Genomic DNA, 23,838 nt, shown 5'->3' with positions numbered 1-23,838 from the left:
TGGTTTTCCTGTCCTATCGGCTGTAAGGGGAGGAGCTAACCCATGTGTATATGCTGCCATGAATAATAGCCAGGAAAAGAAAATTACGGTAAGTATGAATAAATTTTCCATTATAATTTAATGGTATTCGGTATATTTAAACAGCAATCTGCAGAAACAATGTCTTATAGCCTACACATATGTCAAGGGCATGTGCAATGTTTAGATTGTAAGTTCTTTTGAGCAGGGACCTCATTACCTCTTGTTCCTTTAAGTCAAATTTGTATGTTGAATTAATTTATTTGTTTTATGGGTGCTGTGGAAACAGCTTTTTAAATAATACTAATAATAAAAATAATGCTATGTAAAGTAAGCTAAAGTCCTTTTTGTGATGTAAAATACAGTCCAATTTCCTCTTACTGCACCCTTGTCTGGAGTTTAAAGAAATCCACTTCTATTAATTTTGCCTCAGAGAAGAACTCAGTCAATGGTAAGGACAGAAAATAGTATAAATTCTAAAGATATTTTAATTGCTCAAATGAATAAACGTCACTTACAAATTATAAATGGACAAAAGGTTCTACAGACATATTAAAACATTGTCTGGTATTCACTAGCAAGCAAAAAGGGTCACTTGGTGTGTAGATGGAATGGGCAATCAGGAAGGCAATTAAGTAATTGTAATATTTCATGAGGAAAAGTCATGATTTTATGAAAGACACAGAGGTAAGTATTGCTTAACCCTTTCTTTACTGTCCACAAATAGCAGCAAAGAACACAAATAGAAAAAAATAGAACATACACCGTGAGACACCAGCCAATCCACATCCAAGTCCCACTATAACAGTAAGCACCACCTCTAAACCTTCCTCTTTCTTTGGAGATGTGACACATTATGAGGAGAAACAGAAAACAGGAACACATGGAAAATACCAAAATCAGGAAAAAACATCAACAAAGTCCAGTGAAGGACAGTGCAGGAAAACTTCTCATCTGGAAACAACTCCAAGACGGAACCAAGCCATCCCAATCGAAAACATACGGAAGAAGAAGTTGGAGGCCAAACCATGACAGATTAAAAAAAAATATTAGTAGAGAGCATTATGGATTGAATTACAATTAAATCATTGATAACTTTTCAGGTATGTTCACATTCTGTACATTAAAATAGTATAATTGTATAGAAAAACGTGTCACATCTGCATACAGTAAGGAGCCTTGATCGGACTATGCATAAACAAACGAATCGAGGGTCACAAAACTCTTACTTCTAGGCTTTAGAAATCTTTAAGATTCCAACATTTTAATTTGCATCATATTCCTTAACATTTTCCTAATCACAGTAACTGGAAATCTTCTGATTATTCTGTTAGTATCAATCAATCATCACCTTCATTCTCCCATGTACTTCTTTCTATGTCATCTATCACTGTCTGATATTGTTCTCACAATGAATACTCTCCCCAACCTGCTTTATACAATCTTACACGGTGGGAAACAAATTACTCAATACTATTTCTTTGATGGCATAATGGTTACAGAATGCTTCCTGCTCGCAGTGATGTCCTATGATCGATACCTGGCTATATGTGTCCCATTGCGTTACGTCACTATCATGGACATTACATTGCATACCTGTCTGTCTGTCTTATCCTGAAATTTAGGATTAACCCTGAACCTATTAGGTATCATTCTGGTAACTTTCAGTTCCGTGATGGAAACATCATAGATAATATATATTGTAAACTTTCACCTTTCCAAAAACATTCATGTTCAGACACGTCTCTGGTGCAATTTCCAACCATCGTGTCTTCCATGCCTATATTTATTTGTCCTTGTGGTTTTTTCATATTGACTTATGTTTATATCTTCCTTACTGAGGATCTCTACTACAGTCGGAAGACAGAAAACCTTTTCAACCTGCAATTCCCACCTTCTTGTGGTTGGTGCATTCTGTGCAACGTTAACAATAAAGTATATGATACCATCTGTAGGTCATTCATTGAATATGAAAAAGATTATTTCATTGCTGCATACTGTATATCCTGCCCCCATTTAACACTTTAGTATTCAGTCTAATTTGTGAGTTTAACTTATTTGTATGTTTAAGGAACCCATCATAAAGCACTGCAGAAAATGTGTTTTAGAGATACTAATACTCACACAAATAATTATATATAAACTGAACTAAATTATTTTTAATGTTATATAATAGAGCCTAATTTCCTTTTACTGCAGCCTTGTCTAGAGTTTAAAGGGATCCAATTCTATTAATTCATAAATGAACTCAGTCAATGATAAGGAGGGTAAATAGTGGAAATTCTAAAGCTATTTTAATTGCTCAAATTAATAAACTTCACTTACAAATATAAAATTGGCCAGTGGTTCTACAGACGTATTAAAACATTGTTTGGTTGTCACTAACAAGCAAAAAGGTGTACCTGCTATGTAGATGGAGTGGGCACTTAGGAGAACAATCTGGCTTTGGTGATGATATGTGGTCAGCATGGTCTGAAGAAACCACTGTGATGTCCTGGAAAGTGTTTAATTACGAACAATAGCCATGTAATTAGCTTTAGAATTCTGATGACGGTGACAGGAATGATTGCATGCATCACTTGGACTTCTTGTTGATATTAACAGTAAGGTAATTCAATTTTACTATGTTTCTGTCCATGTTGTTGATAATTTTTTACCAAAAATATCCACTTCTGGGACTGAAATGTTGCAATGATTTATTGCAGCAACATTTGGAAGAAGACCTGTAATTGGTTTCTCTTTTGTTTCCTTTTTTCCATATATTCATAGCTTTTTAGGTTTCACACCATTATGGAGTATAGCACCGCAGATCTTTGTTAGTAAGTATTATACACACACTCAGTACTGGGTGATAAATACAAAATGCTGTAAGTATAAGAATATAATCTAATGATAGAGGGGAATTACAAATTAAATGTGGACATAAAATCCATTTTAAAGAGAGCACTTCCTTAAAGACAAACACACATTAATAATGTGTACAAGAAAGGGAGAGGGTAGCAGTGCCACGGGATATCCTCCAGTCGAAAATCAGGATTAGCCAATATGTAAAATAAGAGGACAGGATATGGAATATAGTGTAGCATGTCTATAATATTGGTGAGGTAGATAAAATAAATAAAACATTTTTGGGCGGTGATAAATAGCTCCACTTTTTTGTGCCTGGATGGAAAAATCTCTGTCTGTGGATATGCTTGGTGTTTTGGTGCAGTGGGAGGGTGTCACGGGAGGCGGTCCGGAGACTCGGACCTCTGTATGCCTGATGATGATAGGAGTCACAGTGTGGAAATGCAGTAAAAAAAGGGGTAAGGTTAGCGCTAATAATATATTGAACAGGCAGCGACCTTTAGAGGGTAACCCTCTAACCCTCTATATAAAAGATACACAGTAAAGAGAGAGAGAAAGGTTGCGCCAAAAATAAAATAAAATAAATGAATAAAAAATAAAAATTAGAACAATAATAAAAATATAAAAATATGTAAAATACAGAATAGTAGGTAAGTTCCAATGGGTGTCTGGAGATAAGATAGGTATAGTCACTAATTCCGCTGTGGGGGTAGGTTCTCTTGTTGTAGTAGTTCCCACCGTCTCGTGATATGGAAGACACAAGGTGAAAGGACTAATCGTGCGGAGTGTATACACTTAATGTGACAGTATTTAAAATATATATGTTACACTCACATTTAGGTTAGCTATAGCCAGCTCAGGGTTTGTAGGCATATAGCGGTATAATCCCCGCTTACGGGATATATTGGTGCTTGTCCTCCAAGGGGTACGTACAACTCTCAGGAGAAGAAGGAGATAAAAACAGCAGATAGTGCTCTCTGATGATATTTAAAAGTGGTGAATAAAATAAGATAAAATATACTCACAAGTAAAGTGCAGGTCACACTGCACTTTAGAAATAGCGTTAGTGGTATAATCCCCACTTCAGGATATGTAGTATAAAAATGCCAGGAAAAGATAAAAATAAATAGTAATAATAGTGTGTGGAAAATGATAGTGGTACAATTATCTAACCAAAAAGCATTTATTTTTAAAATAACACAATATAAATAACCATTTAACGCGTTTCACCGCTGGGGCTTTATCAAAAATGAAATAACATATTACCTGGCACATAAAGAATTTATATAGGTACACTAGTACTTTAAAAAATGGCGCCAAGATGACATCATTACCAGGCAGCCAATCAGAATCATACAGTTTTACATTTTACAAAAAACAAATAAAAACTTTGAATAAAAGTATGCATCTTAATATACTGAATACCCTATCCTTGTGGGTTAAATTATATTTTAAAACGAGGTTTTAAAACAAAGTTATGGTAAATTTAAAAATTGCGCGTCACGTGGCTCGCACAGCATCTTGGGGATTGTAGTGTGCGAGTCACGTGATTGGCGTGAGATGGCTGGTGAGGTAGTGCAGCCGTCCTATTGGTTGGCGGCATGCACTCCTCTAGGAGTGGAACGGAGATCAGCACGTGACCCGCGGCCAATAGGAGAGTAGTGTGCGGGTCACGTGGTCGGCAGATCGGCGAAAGGGCGCATGGGAAATGTAGTTTTGAGCGCCCTTTCGTCTGTGGGAATGAGGAAATAGGGAAAATTCATAATGTCTATAAATATAAATAGACATAATGTATAGATTAGTTGATCACTAGGTAAAAGCACTATAATTAGACATGTTATATATACACATATAGGAAAAATTGATTATAGTAGTATAAATAGGGGCGGAAATTAATTTGGGGCATATGTATAAAAAATCAAATGTATAAAAAATAGTGTGTATATAATCATAGGAGTACATAAAACAATATAAAATATAATAACACATTATAAGAGCCATTTAAAAAAAAATATTCATAAAATAACTTAAGATATAGTAAAACATTTGAAGAGCCATAATATGATAAAATGATATTAACAGAGATAATTCATAGTAATAAATAAAAACATAGGAAAGCTATATAGAAAAGTGATGATAGTAGGAATCATATGTACACACTGCAACTGTAATGCATACATTAAATACGTTTTAACACACATATATATATATATATATATATATATATATATATATATATATGCTGCAAATAGCAGTGAAAATGCTGTCAGGTTGGGGGTATCCTAGACTATAGGTAACAACTATAAATAAGATAGCCCCAAACTGACAGCAAAGAAATAAAAGTGATAAAATCACTCCATTTCTAACCTTCCTAGAATATTTTTCATATTGCCACCTCTCCAGGGCATCTTGCATTTCTTGATTCCTATACATTTAAGGAATTTAGGGTCCCGATTATGTTTGGCAAAATGCTTAGATACAGAGTGGTTGGGATATCCGTTCTTTATATTTCTGTTGGGATATCAGTTCTTTATATTTTCCGTTCTTTACAGTGTGGAAATGGACTATCAGGGCCTGGTGATGGGTAACCACACACCCCATGGTGCAGTGGGAGGGTTTCACGGGAGTCGGTCTTGAGACTAGGACCTCTGTATGCCTGACGATGATGATGATAGGAGTCACTGCGTGGAAATGGACTATCAGGGCCTGGTGCAGGGTAACCACACACACCCTGGTGTTGAGCACCACATACCAGGGCCCTGATGCATCTTCTGTGGATCCCACGTGCTAGATGATAATATGCAGACCTCCCAGGATCTGGATAGGGAGGCTCTGCAGCAGAAATTTATCCAGTACTAGAAACAAGGCAAGACTAGAACAGGCACCAAACAAGATGATAAGACAAGACTAGAAGAACCCAGAACCGGAGAAGGACAGAAAGCAGAACCCAGAACATATACACAATATATGAGGGAAACATGAAGAAGACATGGACAGGGCAGTTCAGGACTGTACATGAACTGGGAATACAAGACAGAATAAAATAAGACAAGAGATACAAGACAAAACATAAGGAGAAATAGCTAAGTACTATATATGTATTAAACATTAGAGATTTAGACATACATAAATGGCCAAGATGTATGCAGCCCATCACTGTGCCAAAGTACTCCAATTACGGTGGGTCCTAACTGCCTAGATATGCATGACTAAATAAACAACAATAAAACACACACAGTACTTACCTGCAATGAAAGGAGCAGAGGGAATGAAACCACTGCCTGCAGGACCAGACTGAAACAAAAAGGATTAATGGCAAAGGAACAGGTGTGTAGGGTTGGCACGTCCATAAGGCAGCACAGGCGGCCACCTCAGGGCACCAGAGCAGGGGAGCGCAAAAATCTGAATCACCTGCCACTGGCTGGAGACTCGGTTTTGTCATATTACCTGTCTCCCTGCAGCCTCCACAGAGCAGCCAGGGAAGTCGGCAGGCCCCTCCTGAGAATGTCAGGAGGAGGGGGTGTGACATCCAATGCTCTTCTCCCAGGACCACTGGAGTCTGAGAGAAGAGCAGTGGAAGTCATGCCCCCTCCTCCTGACATCATCAGGAGGGGCCGGCCGACTTCGCTTGCTGCTCTGTACTTTCTGCAGGCTCCTGCTTCTGCTCTTGCCCACCCTTCATTGGCCCAAGTTAAGCCTGAGGGGAGACACACACATGTCGAATAGTTTTTCTTTTGTCAGCCCATCTAAAGCCTTTGCCCATCCCCTCTACAGCCCCTGGCCACTACTTCTTTAACCCCTGTGCCCCCTTCACAGCCTCTGCCCACCCCTTCTTTAGCCCTTGTTACCCCTTTACAGCCCCTGTGCCCTCCCTTCTATCTCTCCTGCCCACCCCTTCTATTGCCCCTCTGCCCCATTTACAGCCCCTGTGCCCCCTCTACATTCCATACCCCATCTCTACAACCCCTGCCCCATGTCTACAGCCCCTGAGCCCCCTTTCAGCCCCTGCCTTCTTTTCTATAGCTCCTGTGCCTCCTCTTAGCCTACAGCTCCAACAACCATTTACAGCCCATGTGACCCCCTACAACAGCCCTGTGTCCCCCCCCCCCCTGTCTAAAGCCCCTGCATCATCCCTCCCTCTACAGCCCCTGTGTACCTCTCCCTCTGCAGCCTCTACAGGTTGCAAAATGCTACTTTACCTGTGTAACCAAAATGTCTTGCACCAGCCCTGCGGGTGTAGCAACAAAAAATAAACATTTAAAGGAATCCAAGAGACTGGGAATTCCAGGAATGGAATAAAGGAATGAACCCAGAAAACCCAGCATAAAGAAAACCAGACATAGAATAGACAACCAGAAAAAACAGAAAAACTAAGCAAAAATTGTAAAAAGAATACTGGATACCAGAAGTCATTGCCAGAAATGTGACAGAGGGCTCCAGGGGATTTAGAATGAGAACAGAAAACAGAACCGATATAGTGCAGTATTTTATGTATACTAAAGAAGAGTGCAAATCAGTGGCAGGTTTCTATTGGAGCCGAAGAAAAAGTTACCTACGCTCTCTCCTTAATCCCTATGGAAATTTAGACAAATGGGGGTCATTTAGTTATTCCAATGGCCACTGGAGGGAATGCCCGCCTGCCAACTTCAAGGCAGACCCCCCCTAGACGGGTCCTACACGGACTCTTCACCTTGCTTCCTTGAGCCTCTGGCAAAGGCATCTCTAATGAGACAGAGGGGGGTATGTTTTTATATACACCCCTATATACTTATTAACCTTTAATAGGGAACGCATGGTTTTTACTATATGTATTAGAGCTGATGTGTACTGTGGTCATTGCTGCCGCCCAGGAGTGATGGGAGTGAATGCAGGACTTCTCTTTTTTTATTTGTATTCACTTTTTGTATCAGACAGCTAGGTTACAAAGCTGCCGCCCATCCCATGTGTTCCCTATTAAGGGTTAATAAGTATATAGGAGTGTATATAAAAAATACCCATCTCTGTCTCATTAAAGATGTCTTTGCCAGAGGCTCAAGGAAGCAAAGTGAAGGGTCAGTGTAAGACCCGTCTAGGGGGGTCTGCCTTGACATTGTCAGGCGGGCATACCCTCCAGTGGCTATTGGATTAGCTAAATGACCCCAATTTGTTTAAACATACATAGGGATTAAGGAGAGAGCGCAGGTAACCTTTTTTTCATTTTTACTATATTTTTTGGAGCTGATGTGTACTGTGGTCGTTGCTGCCACCCAGGAGTGATGGGAATGAGTGCAGGACTTATCTTTTTATGTTTGTATTCTATTGTAGCCGTCCTCCGCTCTTGGATGTTAAGGAGTTCCCACTTTTTGATGTGCAGAAATGTAGCAGCAATTTCTCACTGCTGGAGAACAAAAAAGGTTTTGCTCATTCCATCTCAGATTGGTGGGATGTTCTCCACCAGGGAAATAAGTGGAGTAATCTTCTCAATATAATTAGGAAACCAGGATGTTCCAAAATAGATCAAAAACATTAGTTTTTATTAAAAACATCTAAAATAAGGGTAACAACCTTGAGTCCAACAGGCTTTTAAAAAGACTATTAATTAGGTGACGTGTGTCAGTGTGCTACCCTTATGTTGCTTTATGTATGATGATTTTTTTAGACAGTTAACTAGAGTGATTTTTGGGAGATAATTTTGGGGTGGTTTGACATTCTTTATTTTTGTTGTGCATTGGCCGTCATATTAGAAAGTAAAAATAAATTGACAAGAAGGAGCAAAACAAGAGTGGTTGCATAGTCTTCACAATACATGGCAGAGTTATTCCAAACAAGATCAGTATATAATGCACTTGTTACATATAAAAAAAAACATAGTAGATTAATATCCTTGGACAACTGGGAAGTGGACAGGACACGAGGATGTGAGTATCAAGCTTACCTCACCTAGTTGTCTCCCAGAGCAGGACAGTAAATATGCTCACCAGTATTGACATGCTAATATGGGAACAGTGTTTGAGATGCATATTGTAAAATAACAGCATGTGAGCGAACTGGTGTGCTAGGCTCGATGGGCTTTGTAAAAGGAGATATTTGTCAAAATTGTGTAGATAGTAGAGGAGCTAACAGTGATGACGTCTGAGCAGGATGGCTGGTGTACTCCACCCCCAAGAGATACTTGGTTTAAACAAGAACTGAGGATATGAGAACTTTGAAAATAGGCAAATGCTTAGACAAACTCAGTAGCTTAAAAATTGTATAGGTTCACTCTGTAGTTGCACAATTGAGCAAAAACTAGTTTAAAACCTGAGTGGGGATTTACTGAATGGCAAGCTTCTGAAGTTTCTCTAACCTTTTGACAATTCTCAGAGTTCTCATTTTATCTGTTTTAATCCCCATTTTAAAGCAAACTGATTACTACAATAAAAGGGTTGGCTGTCCTGATCAGCGCCAAAGGAAGGGAGCCAACCCTACCGCCTTGAGCAACCTGTAAGTTGAATTTGGTAAGCAAAATAAATTCATGGCTGATGGACTGCAGGAGAACCAACTGCAGGAAGGTTCACCAGCTCTTTACTGTCACTCACTCTCCAAGATAAACCTTTATGCTTGTGATTTCCAAACCAGTTCTCAAAGCACGTCTACCAGTTCAGGATTTAGCCAGTCTTGTCAAGGACTTTCTTTTTCTAAAAACACCTCAGACAACACTGGATAATCCCTAAATCTTGGACTGGTCAGCGTGCCTTGAGGACTGATTTGGAAAGCACTGCTCTATGCTGTTGGCTTCTAAGTCTGTGCCATAAACTGACTGACAGGGAGGGAGGGACATTATTTTTAAATGTAAATATTTCAAAATGTATGCATTAACAGAACTTATATCAGACATCCTTGCCTACTAGAGCATTTTAGGTAAAACAGGGGAATCTGGGACATGGAGTACAGATACCAGCTTTATACCTACGACAGCTATTAACTGACCTGTACCTCCCAGAATCCTTAGCTGGAGAAACACTGCAGGTTAACAGGGAGGGAGAGAAAGGAAAATGTGTTATCACATTCACAGGCACAGTAACTAGAACAATCTGCAAAAAAATAAGTATTCTAGAATGGGGAACACAGAAGGAAGATACAAATGTATCTTTTAAATATTTAGACCAAATATAACATGTATGCATGAATAGGTGGCTTGGTCCTGGAGTGCAACTTTAACTTTTTTTTTCCATTGTAACAACTTTTTTATTTTCTTTATCCGTATGATGAAATAACTTTACTCTAAACTCCAGCACTATAGGGCGTTCCACTAAACTCCCCTGGTATAAACAGCATCAAATATAATCACCGGGTTTCTTACAGATATTTAACTTTAATGGAACCCCAGCGTTAAGTTGTATCTTATTTCTGATACTTTTGAGCTCTAAATTTTTTAAATATATATATTTTTCTCCTTTTTCCAAATACTGTAACCACATTTCTAAGTAATCTTTTGGTAAGTAATTGTATTTATTCATTTATTAATTAATTTGTTTATTTATTTATTTATTTGAATGAGTTTTATCTTGAAGGATATGCTGAGATTTCTCTATTTTCTTTTTATAATGCCCCAGGAAAAATAATAAAATGTTGAGTTTAACACAATAACCTGCTCTGTGTAATATACGATTTATTTAAGGTAGAGGGCACTGAACCGCTGTATATTCCTTGTGTTTGGGAGTGTTGACACATTTTTCATTAAGCTGTGAGATTTTTTTATTACAAACCTTGTTATCTCTCCCTGCATTTCTATACATATGTTATAATGTATCTGAGTATTTTATTATTGTAATTGCAGTCTCTCAGGGGCTTATTCATTAAACACTGAATTGTATCTGAATTCTGAAATCGGATTTACAAAATGCAGCAGAAATTGCTGATCTGCAGAAATTCTCAAATTCATCTAAAGTCACAACATGTGTGTTTTAACCTTAATGTTACATTTCAGATTAGAATTCACTGCAATTCATTAACCCCTTAAAACCGGAGGGCATACTATTACGCCCTATTCTAAGCGGCTCTAAACACTGCAGGGCGTAATAGTACGCCCTCGTTTTTTTTTTTACTTACCCGGTCGCCGGTGATCCCACGCCGGCGATCGCAGTTGGGGGGGACTCCCCCACTGCGGATCCTGCATCCTGCTCACGCACAAACAGCACTTACATGGATGATATAATTGTTGTGATACGTTTTACTGTTTTTAAACACTAATATTTGTATTCAGCGAAGTCTCCTAAGTAGAACAGTACCCCACATGCACAGTTTTTATGGTGTTTTCAAAAGTTACAGAGTCAAATATAAGGGTTGTGTTTCATTTTTTTCACGTTAAAATTCGCCAGATTGGTTACGTTGCCATTGAGACCCTATGGTAGCCCAAGAATGAAACTTACCCCTATGATGGCATACCATTTGCAATAGTAGACAACCCAAGGTATTGCAAATGGGGTATGTCCGGTCTTTTTTAGTAGCCACTTAGTCACAAACACTGGCCAAAATTGGCGTTTTTTGCATTTTTCACACACAAACAAATACTAACGCTAACTTTGGCCAGTGTTTGTGTAAATTTAATTCCTGGGCTACTATACAGTCTCAAAGGCAACATAACCAATCTGGCGAATTTCAATTTCAAATGTAATGTGCTATATAAAAGAAAAAAAATCAGATCACAGTGAAATACTGTGATCTGTATTTTGATCACTGAAGGCAGTGATCAAAGGGCAGGGAAGGGGTTAAATTTTATTTGAAAGTGGTGAGGGGGGGTGGGATTTTGTAACTAACTTTTTTTTCTCACAGCCAGAGACAGATCATCACCGATCTGTCTCTCTGCAGTTCACAGCTCACACGGAGCTGCAGGGAAACAGATCGGGTTTCACTGCAGAAAGTGTGATCGCTCAGACTCCCGGTTGTCTACTTTTGCAAATGGTATGCCATCATGGGGGTAATTCTCATTCCTGGGCTACCATACGCTCTCAAAGGCAACATAACTAATTTGGCAAATTTCAATGTCAAAAAAATGAAATGCAAGCCTTATATGTGACTCTCTAACTTTCCAAAACACCATAAAACCTGTACATGGGGGGTACTGTTATTCTCGGGAGACTTCACTAAACATAAATATTAGTGTTTTCAAACAGTAAAACATATTACAACAATAATATAGTCCATAAAAGTGCCGTTAGTTTGTCAAAAATGCAAAAAACTTCACTTTTACTTAAAATATCATCGTTGTAATACAATTTACCAGTTTGAAACACTAATATTTGAGTTCAGCGAGGTCTCCCAAGTAAAACAATACCCCATATGTACAGGTTTTATGGTGTCTTGGAGAGTTACAGGGTCAAATATAGTGCTTGAAAATTAAATTATCTGCACTTTCTCCCTGTGTTGTCAGGCATGTCAATCAAATTAGAATTAATCAAATAACATAATTATGTTAAAAGATTATTTAAAAATACACGTAGAATTTCAGTATATTTGCATTTATAGGTATTTAAATTCTACGTGTATACTTGTATATGTAATCTTTTATGTAATTATATGTATTTATCTATATATATATATTTGCGATTATTTGTATTTTATATTTAGATAGATATATATATAGAATGTAATTCTAAGTGTATTTTGTTACCTATATATATATATATTAATAACAAAATACAGTTAGAATGAAATTACATATGAATATATAATTTATTTTAAATTTTGTTTCAATATTTTATTTATTTATTTTATTATTTTATGTATTTATTTATTATTGCAATTATACGTATATATATATATATATATATATATATATATAATATATGTGTATATATCTATTATATATATAATATATATATACATATTATATATATGTAACGTCATTCTAAGTGTTTTTTAATATTAATATATATACTAATAATTATATTAAAATACACTTTGTATGATGTTACATATATATATAATATGTATATATTATTTATATATAAATACTTTTAATTTAATTTTAAACATGTCTAATTTTTTATTTTTTTTTTACACTACCTACCAGACAGTCCCCCTGCTGGCAGATCCCCAGCCAGCTATAGGGGGCCATGTGGTCGCTCTTTGAGAGCGATCACATGGCCCCCGGCGGCCTCATTTGCCGGGAGAGGGCTGCCTGGGCTGTCAGGCAGCCCTCCAGAAGAGGATCTCGGCGGAGGTAAGTAGATCTCACCTCCTGGGGGCTTAAGCCGTTACGGCGTTCTATGCCGCCGCAACGGCTTTAAAGCCCTTTAAATGCGGGACGGCATAGAATGCCGTAACGGCGTTAAGGGGTTAAGGGGTTAAAGTATGATTTGTAGAGAATTACTAGTGAAATCAGAATGAATTTAAAATTGCATGTAAAAATACCAGAATTTTAAAAATCTATGTTTTCAGTTAAGCTATTCTTGCCTGAAATTTTAAATTTACTTAGAATGTTTGACAATTCACATTTTAGTGAATAAAACTGACAAAGTTATTTACTAAAGTATATTTTGTGTGCACTGTTCCCTAATCTATATTTTGTAAATATTTTGGTCTTTATGACAGCACCACTACTAAGAATAGTGAGTTTCAGGGATTTATTTACTAAACTGTAGATGGTGGTAAATTGAAAAACTAATTGTAAAACACAGACACAAACAGTCAAGCTGTGACAAGGAACGGGTTGGAGAATTTTTAACATATCAGCTATTCTGACATAGTGTTTGCTATTTGTTTATCAATTCACAACAATTCACACTTTAGTGAATGACCCGGTGTGTCTGAGTGATCAGTTTGCTAAATGTGAAAGGGTAGTAATTAATGGTTAATCAATTGCAAAGATAAGGCTTAATATGGGTTTGCCTTTCTATATTCCGGACAATACCACAATGCATTAAAGTGCACAAAGATTATCAGTACATTACCATAACATTATATGGTATAAATAATAAAAGTGGCATTTTGCTTTATACTAAAAAACAAAATTGCAAAAAAGTAAAATATTCTTTTAATATAATGTACTGTTTCTATTGAAATAGTATTAGCATATCAATTATACAAAGCTGGGATGCATGTCGAGCCTAAAAACATATCATAACACGGCAAATCTCTCCATATTGCTTTGCAAACATACTTAAAAATGGTAAGTGGATTTACCATGGTGGCATGGGGTTCCCCAGCGCCCGCGGCGGCCTGCGTTGGCTCCACCTCGGGCGATGCTAGTCTCGATGGGGGGGTCTCTGACGTAGCGCACGGTGCTGCTTACATGTGCTGGTCTGGCCCTCTGGGCTTGCACTTGAAGCAGGAGACTAAAGAGAAGATTTGGAAAGGGGAATTTGTGGAGATATTTTCTCTCCTGCCGCTGTCGGATAAGGACAGTAAGGAATCTGAAAAGGATAGGGAGAAGTACCGTTTTCGCAAAATTCCCAAGAACTTTGGGAACTGGATTCGGGCGTTCTCTTTTTTGGCCAGCGTGGTGGGGGAGAAGTCTCCCCAGAAGTGTTCCGCGCTGTTCTGTTACCAGGACATGATCTGGAATGCTTGTTGCACCTATGGGGGGCTGGGTTTGTGGAGGTACGACGAGCAGTTTCGACAGCGGCTGGCAGTGCGCCCTTCGCTGTCGTGGGATCAGATGGATATTGGCCTCTGGCTTTCCATCATGACTCGTCCTGCCCCTCCGCAGGGTGCGTTTTCATCCTTTCTCGGGGGGGCCGGTGGGGGCACATCCTCCTCCTCATCGGCCTCCGGTCAGAGGTCCGGTAGTTGTTGGAAATTTAATGAAGGTCTCTGTAAGTGGGGGTCCTCATGCCGGTTTAAGCACGAGTGCTCCGGCTGCGGCGGGGCCCATCCTGCCTCCCGCTGTTTCAAGCGGGGCAAAACGGGGGAGAAAGGGAACATGGGGGCTAAGGGCGACAACGCCGGTCCTCGTAAACGCGATGCGCCCGTGGCTCGACCTCTATAGGAATCGGGCGGCGGCACGGATCCTGGTGGATGGGTTTGAGCAAGGGTTTTGGATCCCTTTCTCTGAGTGCCCTCTGCTGCTCTCCGTACTGAACCTCAAGTCCGTGCGGGCTTTCCCTCAGGTGGTGCGGGAAAAATTGACTAAGGAGGTCTCCCTGGGTCGGATGGCTGGCCCGTTCTCTGCCCTGCCAATGGCTAATTTGCGGGTTTCTCCATTGGGTGTGGTGCCTAAGAAGGATCCTGGGAAGTATCGTTTGATTCACCATTTGTCATACCCTCGTGGGGGCTCGGTGAATGACGACATTTCCACGGAACTTTGCAGGGTTTCCTACGCGTCCTTTGATGCAGCGGTTTGCATGGTCCGGGCGGCGGGCCCGGGGGCCTTGCTGGCTAAGGCGGATGTGGAGTCTGCCTTCCAGCTGCTCCCAGTGCACCCAGAGTGCCATCATCTTTTGGGGTGTGCTTTTGAAGGCTAGTTTTATGTGGACATGTGCCTCCCTATGGGTTGCTTGTTGTCCTGTTTTTATTTTGAGTGCTTTTCTGGAATGGGTAGTGCGGAAGGAAGCCGGGGTCGCTTTTCATATTCCTATTGGCTTTTTGACAACATTTGTGAAAACATTTTTAGTAGAAACATTTTAAAACAAGAAAACTTTCTTCAAACCAGTTTTCTTTACAAATAAATCAATGTTATAAATCCATTACTTTTTCAGAAGTGTTGTAAAAAAAACCCCACAAAATAACCTGTTTATTACTAAAATGAGAACTCATTATATTACATGTAAGAAGGGGTTCCAATGAGACTTCCCACAACACCAAGTTGTCATTAATCACCGGGTGTCAACATTTAGAGATCAATAATGGATCATCATTTTTTGGAACATTTATACATTGGTGTTCACAAGTTTGCTTTCCAAACTTCTCTGATGGCTGAAAGAAATGCAGGGAAGGAGTCTTACGCTTTAGCAGGAAAGAACGGCAAATGGGTTATATAGTGATTTAATTCCCTTAGAAGTGAGGAGCTGATGAGGAGATACAAAGAAAGATTTATCATAAAGAGGATGAGCCAGGGGAGAAGGATGGGGCTGAATAAAGTGATAATGAGAGCGTACTGGGAAAGATAAGATAAGAACCTCTAAAGACCAGTGTCACAATAACCAAAGTTATGGAGACTGAGAAAAGAAGCTGGAGGGCCACATGCCAAAAACATAAAATATGAGAACAATAATTAGTAGGGAGTGTTAACACTTGGATTTCATTTCCATTCTGTACATTAACATAATATACGTATGTTTTTATAATTTTATAGAATGTAAGATGTCACATCAGTATGCAGTAAGGAACCTTGATCAGTCTATGTCTGGAAGGAATGAATCCAGGGTCACGGAACTCATACTTGTAGGCTTTGGAAATCTTTATGGCTTCAACATTTTAATTTTCATCATATTCCTTAACATTTTCCTATTCACAATAACTGGAAATCTTCTGATCATTTTGTTAGTTTCAATTAGTCATCACCTTCATTCTCCCATGTACATCTTTATTTGTCATCTTGCATTGTCTGATATTGTTCTCACAATAAATACTCTCCCCAACCTGCTGGGAGCAATCTTACACGGTGGGCAAGGAATGACAATTCTTGGCTGTGTTATTCAATGCTATTTCTATAGTGGTATAATTTTTGTAGAATGCTTTCTGCTTACAGTGATGTCCTATGATCGATACCTGGCTATATGTGTCCCATTGCGTTACATCACTATCATGGACATTACATTACGCACCTGTCTGTTTGTCTTGCCCTGGGTGTTGGGGTTTATCCTAAATCTAATAGGTATCATACCTATATCCCACTTTCAGTTCTGTGATGGAAACATCATTGACCATATATATTGTGACTTCTCCCCTCTCAAAAAGATTTCATGTTCTGACACGTCTCTGGTGGAATTTCTAGGCTTTGTAATCTCTACACCTATGTTTATTTGTCCATGTGGTGTTATCATACTAACTTATGTTCTTATCTTCATAACGATACTTAGGATCCCTTCTACAACTGGAAGACAGAAAGCCTTTTCGACCTGCAGTTCTCACCTTCTCGTGGTTGTTGCATTCTATGGCACATTAATAATAAAGTATATGATACCATCCATAGGTCATGTATTACTTTTAAATAAGATTATATCATTGCTGCATACTGTGTTTACCCCCCTGTTTAACCCTTTAGTATACAGTCTAAGAAACCAAGACATCAGGGCAGCACTAAGAAAGATTTCTGAACATTAGAGACATTTGTAATACATATGCACTATAATAAGTCAAACAACAATATACAAATAGCGCCAAGAAAAATACTCCAAATACAAGTATATAATAAGAAGAACAATAAAATCAATAGGAGAAATAAAAAACCCACAACATATAAAAAGAGTCCACAATAAAACTTAAAAGAATAAAAAATACAAAATGGTACAGCACAGTCTCAAAGATGGCAATAGATCTTCCAGTCCTGGTATGGGACTTTCTTGGTAGCTTCGCTTAATAGCAGAATATGAAATGGAAGCAAAAACAGAGGCAAACCAATAGTGCAATATGGTAGTACGTGGTAGGACAAACGACACTTAGATAAGATGTCAACTCACATATAGTAGAGCTATAACCAGCTCTAGGTAAAATAGCATGCAGTGGTATACAATCCCCACTTGCAGGATATCTCTCTAGTTTTGGTACACAGTAGAATGATGATAAATCACAACTGGATAACGATGAGGTAGATCATATGGAATGACAAGAAAAGCAGCCAATAGTGCTCTCTCTCTCTCTCTCTCTCTCTCTATATATATATATATATATATATATATATATAGGTATGTATCAGTAAGTTAAAAAGAAATGTAGTTACAATAGAGTGAGCAGACTAACCGCTTTATATATTAAGCCTGGGTGGAATAATCCCCACCAAGAATTTCTTTGGTTGGTTGTCCACAGTAGGTCCAGATGTCAGGTAAAAGTTTTAAAAATAAATAATAATATGTTCTAAAAATATATGGCTAAAAGGCAGATAGTGAGGTAGCCAAAATTATTTATTTTAACAACAGCATACAAACCACAACGTGTTTCTCCCCTTAGGGCTTTCTCAAGTGTTTTTTTACCAACCAAATAAAATCCTTGGTGGGGATTATACCACCTAGGCTTGATACATAGAGTGGTTAGTCTGCTCACTCTATTGTAAGTACATTTCTATTTAACTTATTGATACTTACCTATCTATATAGAGAGCACTATTGGCTGTTTTATTGTCATCCCCTATGATCTACCTCATCGTTATCCAGTTGTGATTTACCATCATTCTACTGTGTACCAAAACCAGAGGGATATCCTGCAAATGGGGATTGTATACCACTGCATGCTATTTTACCTAGAGCTCTACCATATGTGAGTTGACATCTTATCTAAGTGTTGTTTGTCCTACCACGTACTACCATATTGCACTATTGGTTTGCCTCTGTTTTTGAGCTGCTTAGAGCTCTACCATATGTGAGTTGACATCTTATCTAAGTGTTGTTTGTCCTACCACGTACTACCATATTGCACTATTGGTTTGCCTCTGTTTTTGCTTCCTTTTCATATTCTGCTACCTAGAAAAACCCATACCAAGACTAGGAGATCTATTGCCACCTTTGAGACTGTGCCGTAGCATTTGGTATTTTTTATTCTTTTAAGTTTTATTGTGGACTCTTTTTATATCAGGCGGGTTTTTTATTTTTCTTATTGATTTTATTGTTCTTCTTATTATATAGTATTGTATTCGGAGAATTTTTCTTGGTGCTACCTGTATATTGTTGTTTGACTTGTTCTAATTTTCTTGGGGGTTGGAGGGATTCCCATATTATCAGGTGTACTGCCTCCCATCCTAATGTTCTTAGTTTGTTTAGCACTGCTCTATTCCTTGTTCATATACACTTTAATGTCTCTAAATCATTCTCTGACAACCCTCGCTGGTTTGCTCTGATGTATTGGAAAAAAAAATGAAGGAATACACAAATATTATTGTGTCTGCCTTTAATATAATGACTATTCGGAATATAATATACCACGACTACTTCTATTAGTAGTATTCATCCTCACGATAGTGGGGTTATCATCATGTCTGTTATGTCTGATTCAACACAAAAGAGGCATTTTCAAATTTTTCCATGCTGAATTAACTTCTGCTGCCCCTTCCACTGGCACTGCAGCTCTTTTTTACCACAGGCAGTTCTTGATGCTGCACCCAATAAAACGACTAAGTGGAGTATGGCAGATTATTCTTTGTGGGGATCATCAGAGCCACTCTTTAATGTGGACATACTGCTGACTGCTAAAATAGTGTCCTCATTGTCTGTTGTTGTCAGTGGTAATGAATTTGATGCTTCCCCTGCCACTGCAGACATAGCACTTTTAGCTTGGGCCCACGAGCTACTTAACATTGAGTATGATGAGAAAGAAGAATTAAAAGCGGAGAGTATGGAGAGCAGAGGAAGAAGCTAGTATTTTCCCTGGTAGCTAGTGTGTACACACCTCCTGCATCTTTTTCACCATCTCCAAGTCCATCTGTATCTGCTATAGAATTGTCTCTACCAATGGAACATTTGCTACATCAGCTGTACCTGCTGTAACTTGCACAAGTAGCTTACTAACAGTCAACGTTACTATTACTACCACCAGTAATACCATCACCATCAATGTCACTGGTTCCTGGCACTAACTACATTTTCATTATCATTAATCAAGCAAGTGTTAGGATACAGACTAGTGTTGCAACAGATTCCACTTCCACCATCTTCAGCTTCTTCAGCAAATGCAAAGCAAAGGGTAGTATATTGCGGTAATGAGGCAAGGTTGGGATTACTTATTAGTGCCTCCAAGTGCCACCAAAGTGCAAATTGTGCAACAAGGAAGCAAACAGAGGGTGAATGAAGGGTCAACTCTCTGTGTGCTGGTATAAAGCCACATCTTCAAAGACACCAGAAGTCTGTATACTGAGAGGGAATTGCAGAAAAAGAAAGTACTAGGGCAGGCAGCACACACAGTATCGTTTCAGGTGGGTGAATGAGGAGATGACCATCAGCACCATCACAATTTAGAATATTTTTTTTCCAAATAAAATTAAGACCTGTCTCTCAGAGGCCGTGGAGATATTGAAGATGGATTGATGACGTTGATGGGTTTGTTTTTCTTATTGCAACAAATTTGGGATGTAAACTATTGTGTATTGTGTAAATAAACACACACTTTATTCAGCAAAAATAGATGTTTGTGTTGCAAGATGGGTTGGTGCTTGGAGGATTTACTACTGTTATTATATTTGACTTTAAGAAAACTATACTGAATACAGCTCACAGTGCGTTGCACAGCGCTCACACACTTGCACAGCATGCGCTTTACTGAACACGTTGAGAAAAAAATATGTTTTTTTTTATTCTTAATCACAAACATTTGGCAAAAACAAACAAACAAACAAACATTTGTTTGAGTAAGTGCCAATGTGGCAGTACCTAGGCAAAGGATCTTATTTTTCTTTTCTTTTTTTTTTTTTTTACTTTTTACACAACAACTCGATCCCCTTCTAAAAAGGATATTTACAAAATATAGTTAAAGGAGCAGCACAAACATAAACAATAATACAGTGCAATTACATTACATTACAATTAGGAAGTCTACTTAAAATCACCTATCTTATCAAATAAATATGGGGATTCAGTTCCACCATATGGCCATATTGTTTTGAGCCCACCACTACATCCCATTACCCCAATATCGTTGGGTTCTACACAAAAAAGTACTGAGACAAATATAAAAAATTACTTTTAATGGTAATAATTAGAATCAGTTATGGAGAGAAGTAAGTAGATATTAGGTACAGACTTCCTTGGATCGAAAATAAAAAAATGTGCATACACCTATATAATTGTGTCACATAGATGTATAGGCACATATGGTACAGAGTTATCAATGAATCTCTAAGGTGCATCTATGTATGAGGGATAAAGCACAATACTATGTAGAGTTGCAAGAAAAAGTATGTGAACCCTTTGGAATGATATGGATTTCTGAACAAATTGGTCATAAAATGTGATCTGATCATCATCTAAGTCACAACAATAGACAATCACAGTCTGCTTAAACTAATAACACACAAAGAATGAAATGTTGCCATGTTTTTATTGAACACACCATGTAAACATTCACAGTGCAGGTGGAAAAAGTATGTGAACCCTTGGATTTAATAACTGGTTGAACCTCCTTTGGCAGCAATAACTTCAACCAAACGTTTCCTGTAGTTGCAGATCAGACGTGCACAACGGTCAGGAGTAATTCTTGACCATTCCTCTTTACAGGAACTAGGGACTTTTCATAAACTTGGGAATGAATTTTTCCTTTGATGATAGCAATCCGTCCAGGCCCTGACGCAGCAAAGCAGCCCCAAACCATGATGCCCCCACCACCATACTTCACAGTTGGGATGAGGTTTTGATGTTGGTGTGCTGTACCTCTTTTGCGCCACACATAGTGTTGTGTGTTTCTTCCAAACAACTCAACTTTGGTTTCATCTGTCCACAGAATATTTTGCCAGTACTGCTGTGGAACATCCAGGTGCTCTTGTGCAAACTGTAAACGTGCAGCAATGTTTTGTTTGGACAGCAGAGGCTTCCTCTGTGGTATCCTCTCATTAAATCCATTCTTGTTTAGTGTTTTACGTATTGTAGATTCGCTAACAGGGATGTTAGCATTTGCCAGTGACTTTTGTAAGTCTTTAGCTGACACTCTAGGATTCTTCTTCACCTCATTGAGCAGTCTGCGCTGTGCTCTTGCAGTCATCTTTACAGGACAGCCACTCCTAGGGAGAGCAGCAGCAGTGCTGAACTTTCTCCATTTATAGACAATTTTTCTTACCGTGGACTGATGAACAGCAAGGCTTTTGGATATACTTTTATAACCCTTTCCAGCTTTATGCAAGTCAACAATTCTTAATTGTAGGTCTTCTGAGAGCTCTTTTGTGTGAGGCATCATTCACATCAGGCAATGCTTCTTGTGAAAAGCAAACCCAGAACTGGTGTGTGTTTTTTAAAGGGCAGGGCAGCTGTAAACAACACCTCCAATCTCATCTCATTGATTGGACTCCAGTTGGCTGACATCTCACTCCAATTAGCTCTTGGAAATGTCATTAGTCTAGGGGTTCACATACTTTTCCCACCTGCACTGTGAATGTTTACATGGTGTGTTCAATAAAAACATGGCAACATTTCATTCTTTGTGTGTTATTAGTTTAAGCAGACTGTGATTGTCTATTGTTGTGACTTAGATGATGATCAGATCACATTTTATGACCAATTTGTGCAGAAATCCATATCATTCCATAGGGTTCACATACTTTTCTTGCAACTGTATATCAAAAATCATCCTCTTTGACATCCCTTGGAAAATTAAGACTTCCTCTAAATTAGTTTTGTACCTAGCTTTTCCTAATAGGCCTCTCCTGTGCCTGGTGGCATGTGCATGGGGAAAATGTTCGGTTCGGTTCGGCATTCCGAAATTCAGGATTTTCGCAATTCGGGACTTCGGCAATTCGGCACGTCAAGACTTCGGAACTTCGACAACTTCGGCACTTCGGCACTTGAGCACTTCGGAACTTCGGCACTTCAACACTTCGGAAATTCGGAAACTTCGGAACTTTGGCACTTCAGCCCTTCGGAACTTCGGCACTTCGGAACTTCAGCACTTCGGAAATTCGGCACTTCAGAACTTCGGCAACTTCGGCAACTTCAGCACTTCAGAACTTCGGAATTTCAGGACTTCGGCACTTCAGGACTTCTATTGCAGCCGCTTAGTAGATAACTCCCTAATTCCCACGGTATTAGGGAGTTATCTACCAAAAGGCTGAAAGACCTAAATTGGTCTTTCAGACAAATATACTAATACTAAGTAAAAATGACTTAGTATTAGTAAATTTTGCCCCTACTCGCTATACCGCGAGTAGGGGCATGTCTAGTAAACAGTGAGCAGCCTGTGGCTGCTCACTGTTTAATTTTTTTTTTTTAAATAGGGTCCTCCCTCCCGAGCCCCCACCACTTTTAAACTAAAGGGGGGACCTATTGCCCAACCGGCCCCCACCGGTGAGCGTCGGGTGGTGGCCCTAACGTAAAATTATGGGGGGAATTATTGTCCTCCCCCCGGCCTCCACGCCTGAGCGGTGGGTGGGGTCCCTAAATACTAATAAGGGGGGACACCTAATGTCCTCACCCCTGGCCCCCACCCCTGAGCGGCGGGTGGGGGCCCTAAATTGGTATAAGGGGGGGACTTAATGTCCTTCCCCCTGGCCCCCACCCCTGAGGGGCGGGTGGGGGCCCTAAATACTAATAAGGGGGGGACCTAATGTCCACCCCCTGGCCCCCACCCCTGAGCGGTGGGTGGGGGCCCTAAATTTTAATAAGTGGGGGGCCCTAATGTCCTCCCCCCTGGCCCCCACCCCTGAGCGGTGGGTGGGGACCCTAAATACTAAAAAGGGGGGACACCTAAGGTCCTCCCCCCTGGCCCTCACCCCTGAGCAGCGGGTGGGCGGCTCTAAATACTAATAGGGGGGGGGACCTAATGTCCTCCCCATGGCCCCCACCCCTGAGCGGCGGGTGGGGGCCCTAAATACTAAAAAGGGGGGACTTAAGGTCCTTCCCCCGAGCAGTGGGTGGGGGGCTCTAAATACTAATAAGGGGGGACCTAATGTCCTCCCCCTGGCCCTCACCCCTGAGCGGTGGGTGGGGGCCCTAAATACTAATAGGGGGGACCTAATGTCCTCCCCCATGGCCCCTACCCCTGAGCGACGGGTGGGGGCCCTAAATACTAAAAAGGGGTGGGACCTAATGTCCTCCCTCTGGCCCCCACCCCTGAGCGGCGGTGGGGGCCCTAAATACCAATAAGGGGGGCCTATTGTCCTGCCCCCGGCCCTCACCCCTGAGCGTCGGGTGGGGGCCCAAAAACAAATGTTCCCCCCAGGTG

At 39.6% G+C, this 23,838-nt stretch overlaps 1 protein-coding gene across 1 annotated transcript; it reads left to right on the top strand.

Annotated features, from left to right (window-relative positions):
* Positions 1-16,167: 16,167 nt before the first annotated feature.
* LOC134612302 (olfactory receptor 11L1-like) lies at positions 16,168-17,091 on the top strand. The gene has a single exon (XM_063456641.1). The coding sequence runs from the start codon at positions 16,168-16,170 to the stop codon at positions 17,089-17,091; it is 924 nt and encodes a 307-aa protein (XP_063312711.1).
* The last annotated feature ends 6,747 nt before the right edge of the window (positions 17,092-23,838 follow it).

Source organism: Pelobates fuscus, chromosome 5, assembly GCF_036172605.1.
Source record: "Pelobates fuscus isolate aPelFus1 chromosome 5, aPelFus1.pri, whole genome shotgun sequence".
In the NCBI taxonomy this organism is placed as follows: domain Eukaryota; kingdom Metazoa; phylum Chordata; class Amphibia; order Anura; family Pelobatidae; genus Pelobates; species Pelobates fuscus.
Note: the sequence above shows the minus strand (reverse complement) of the source record. Positions and strands in the feature narration are given on the sequence as shown.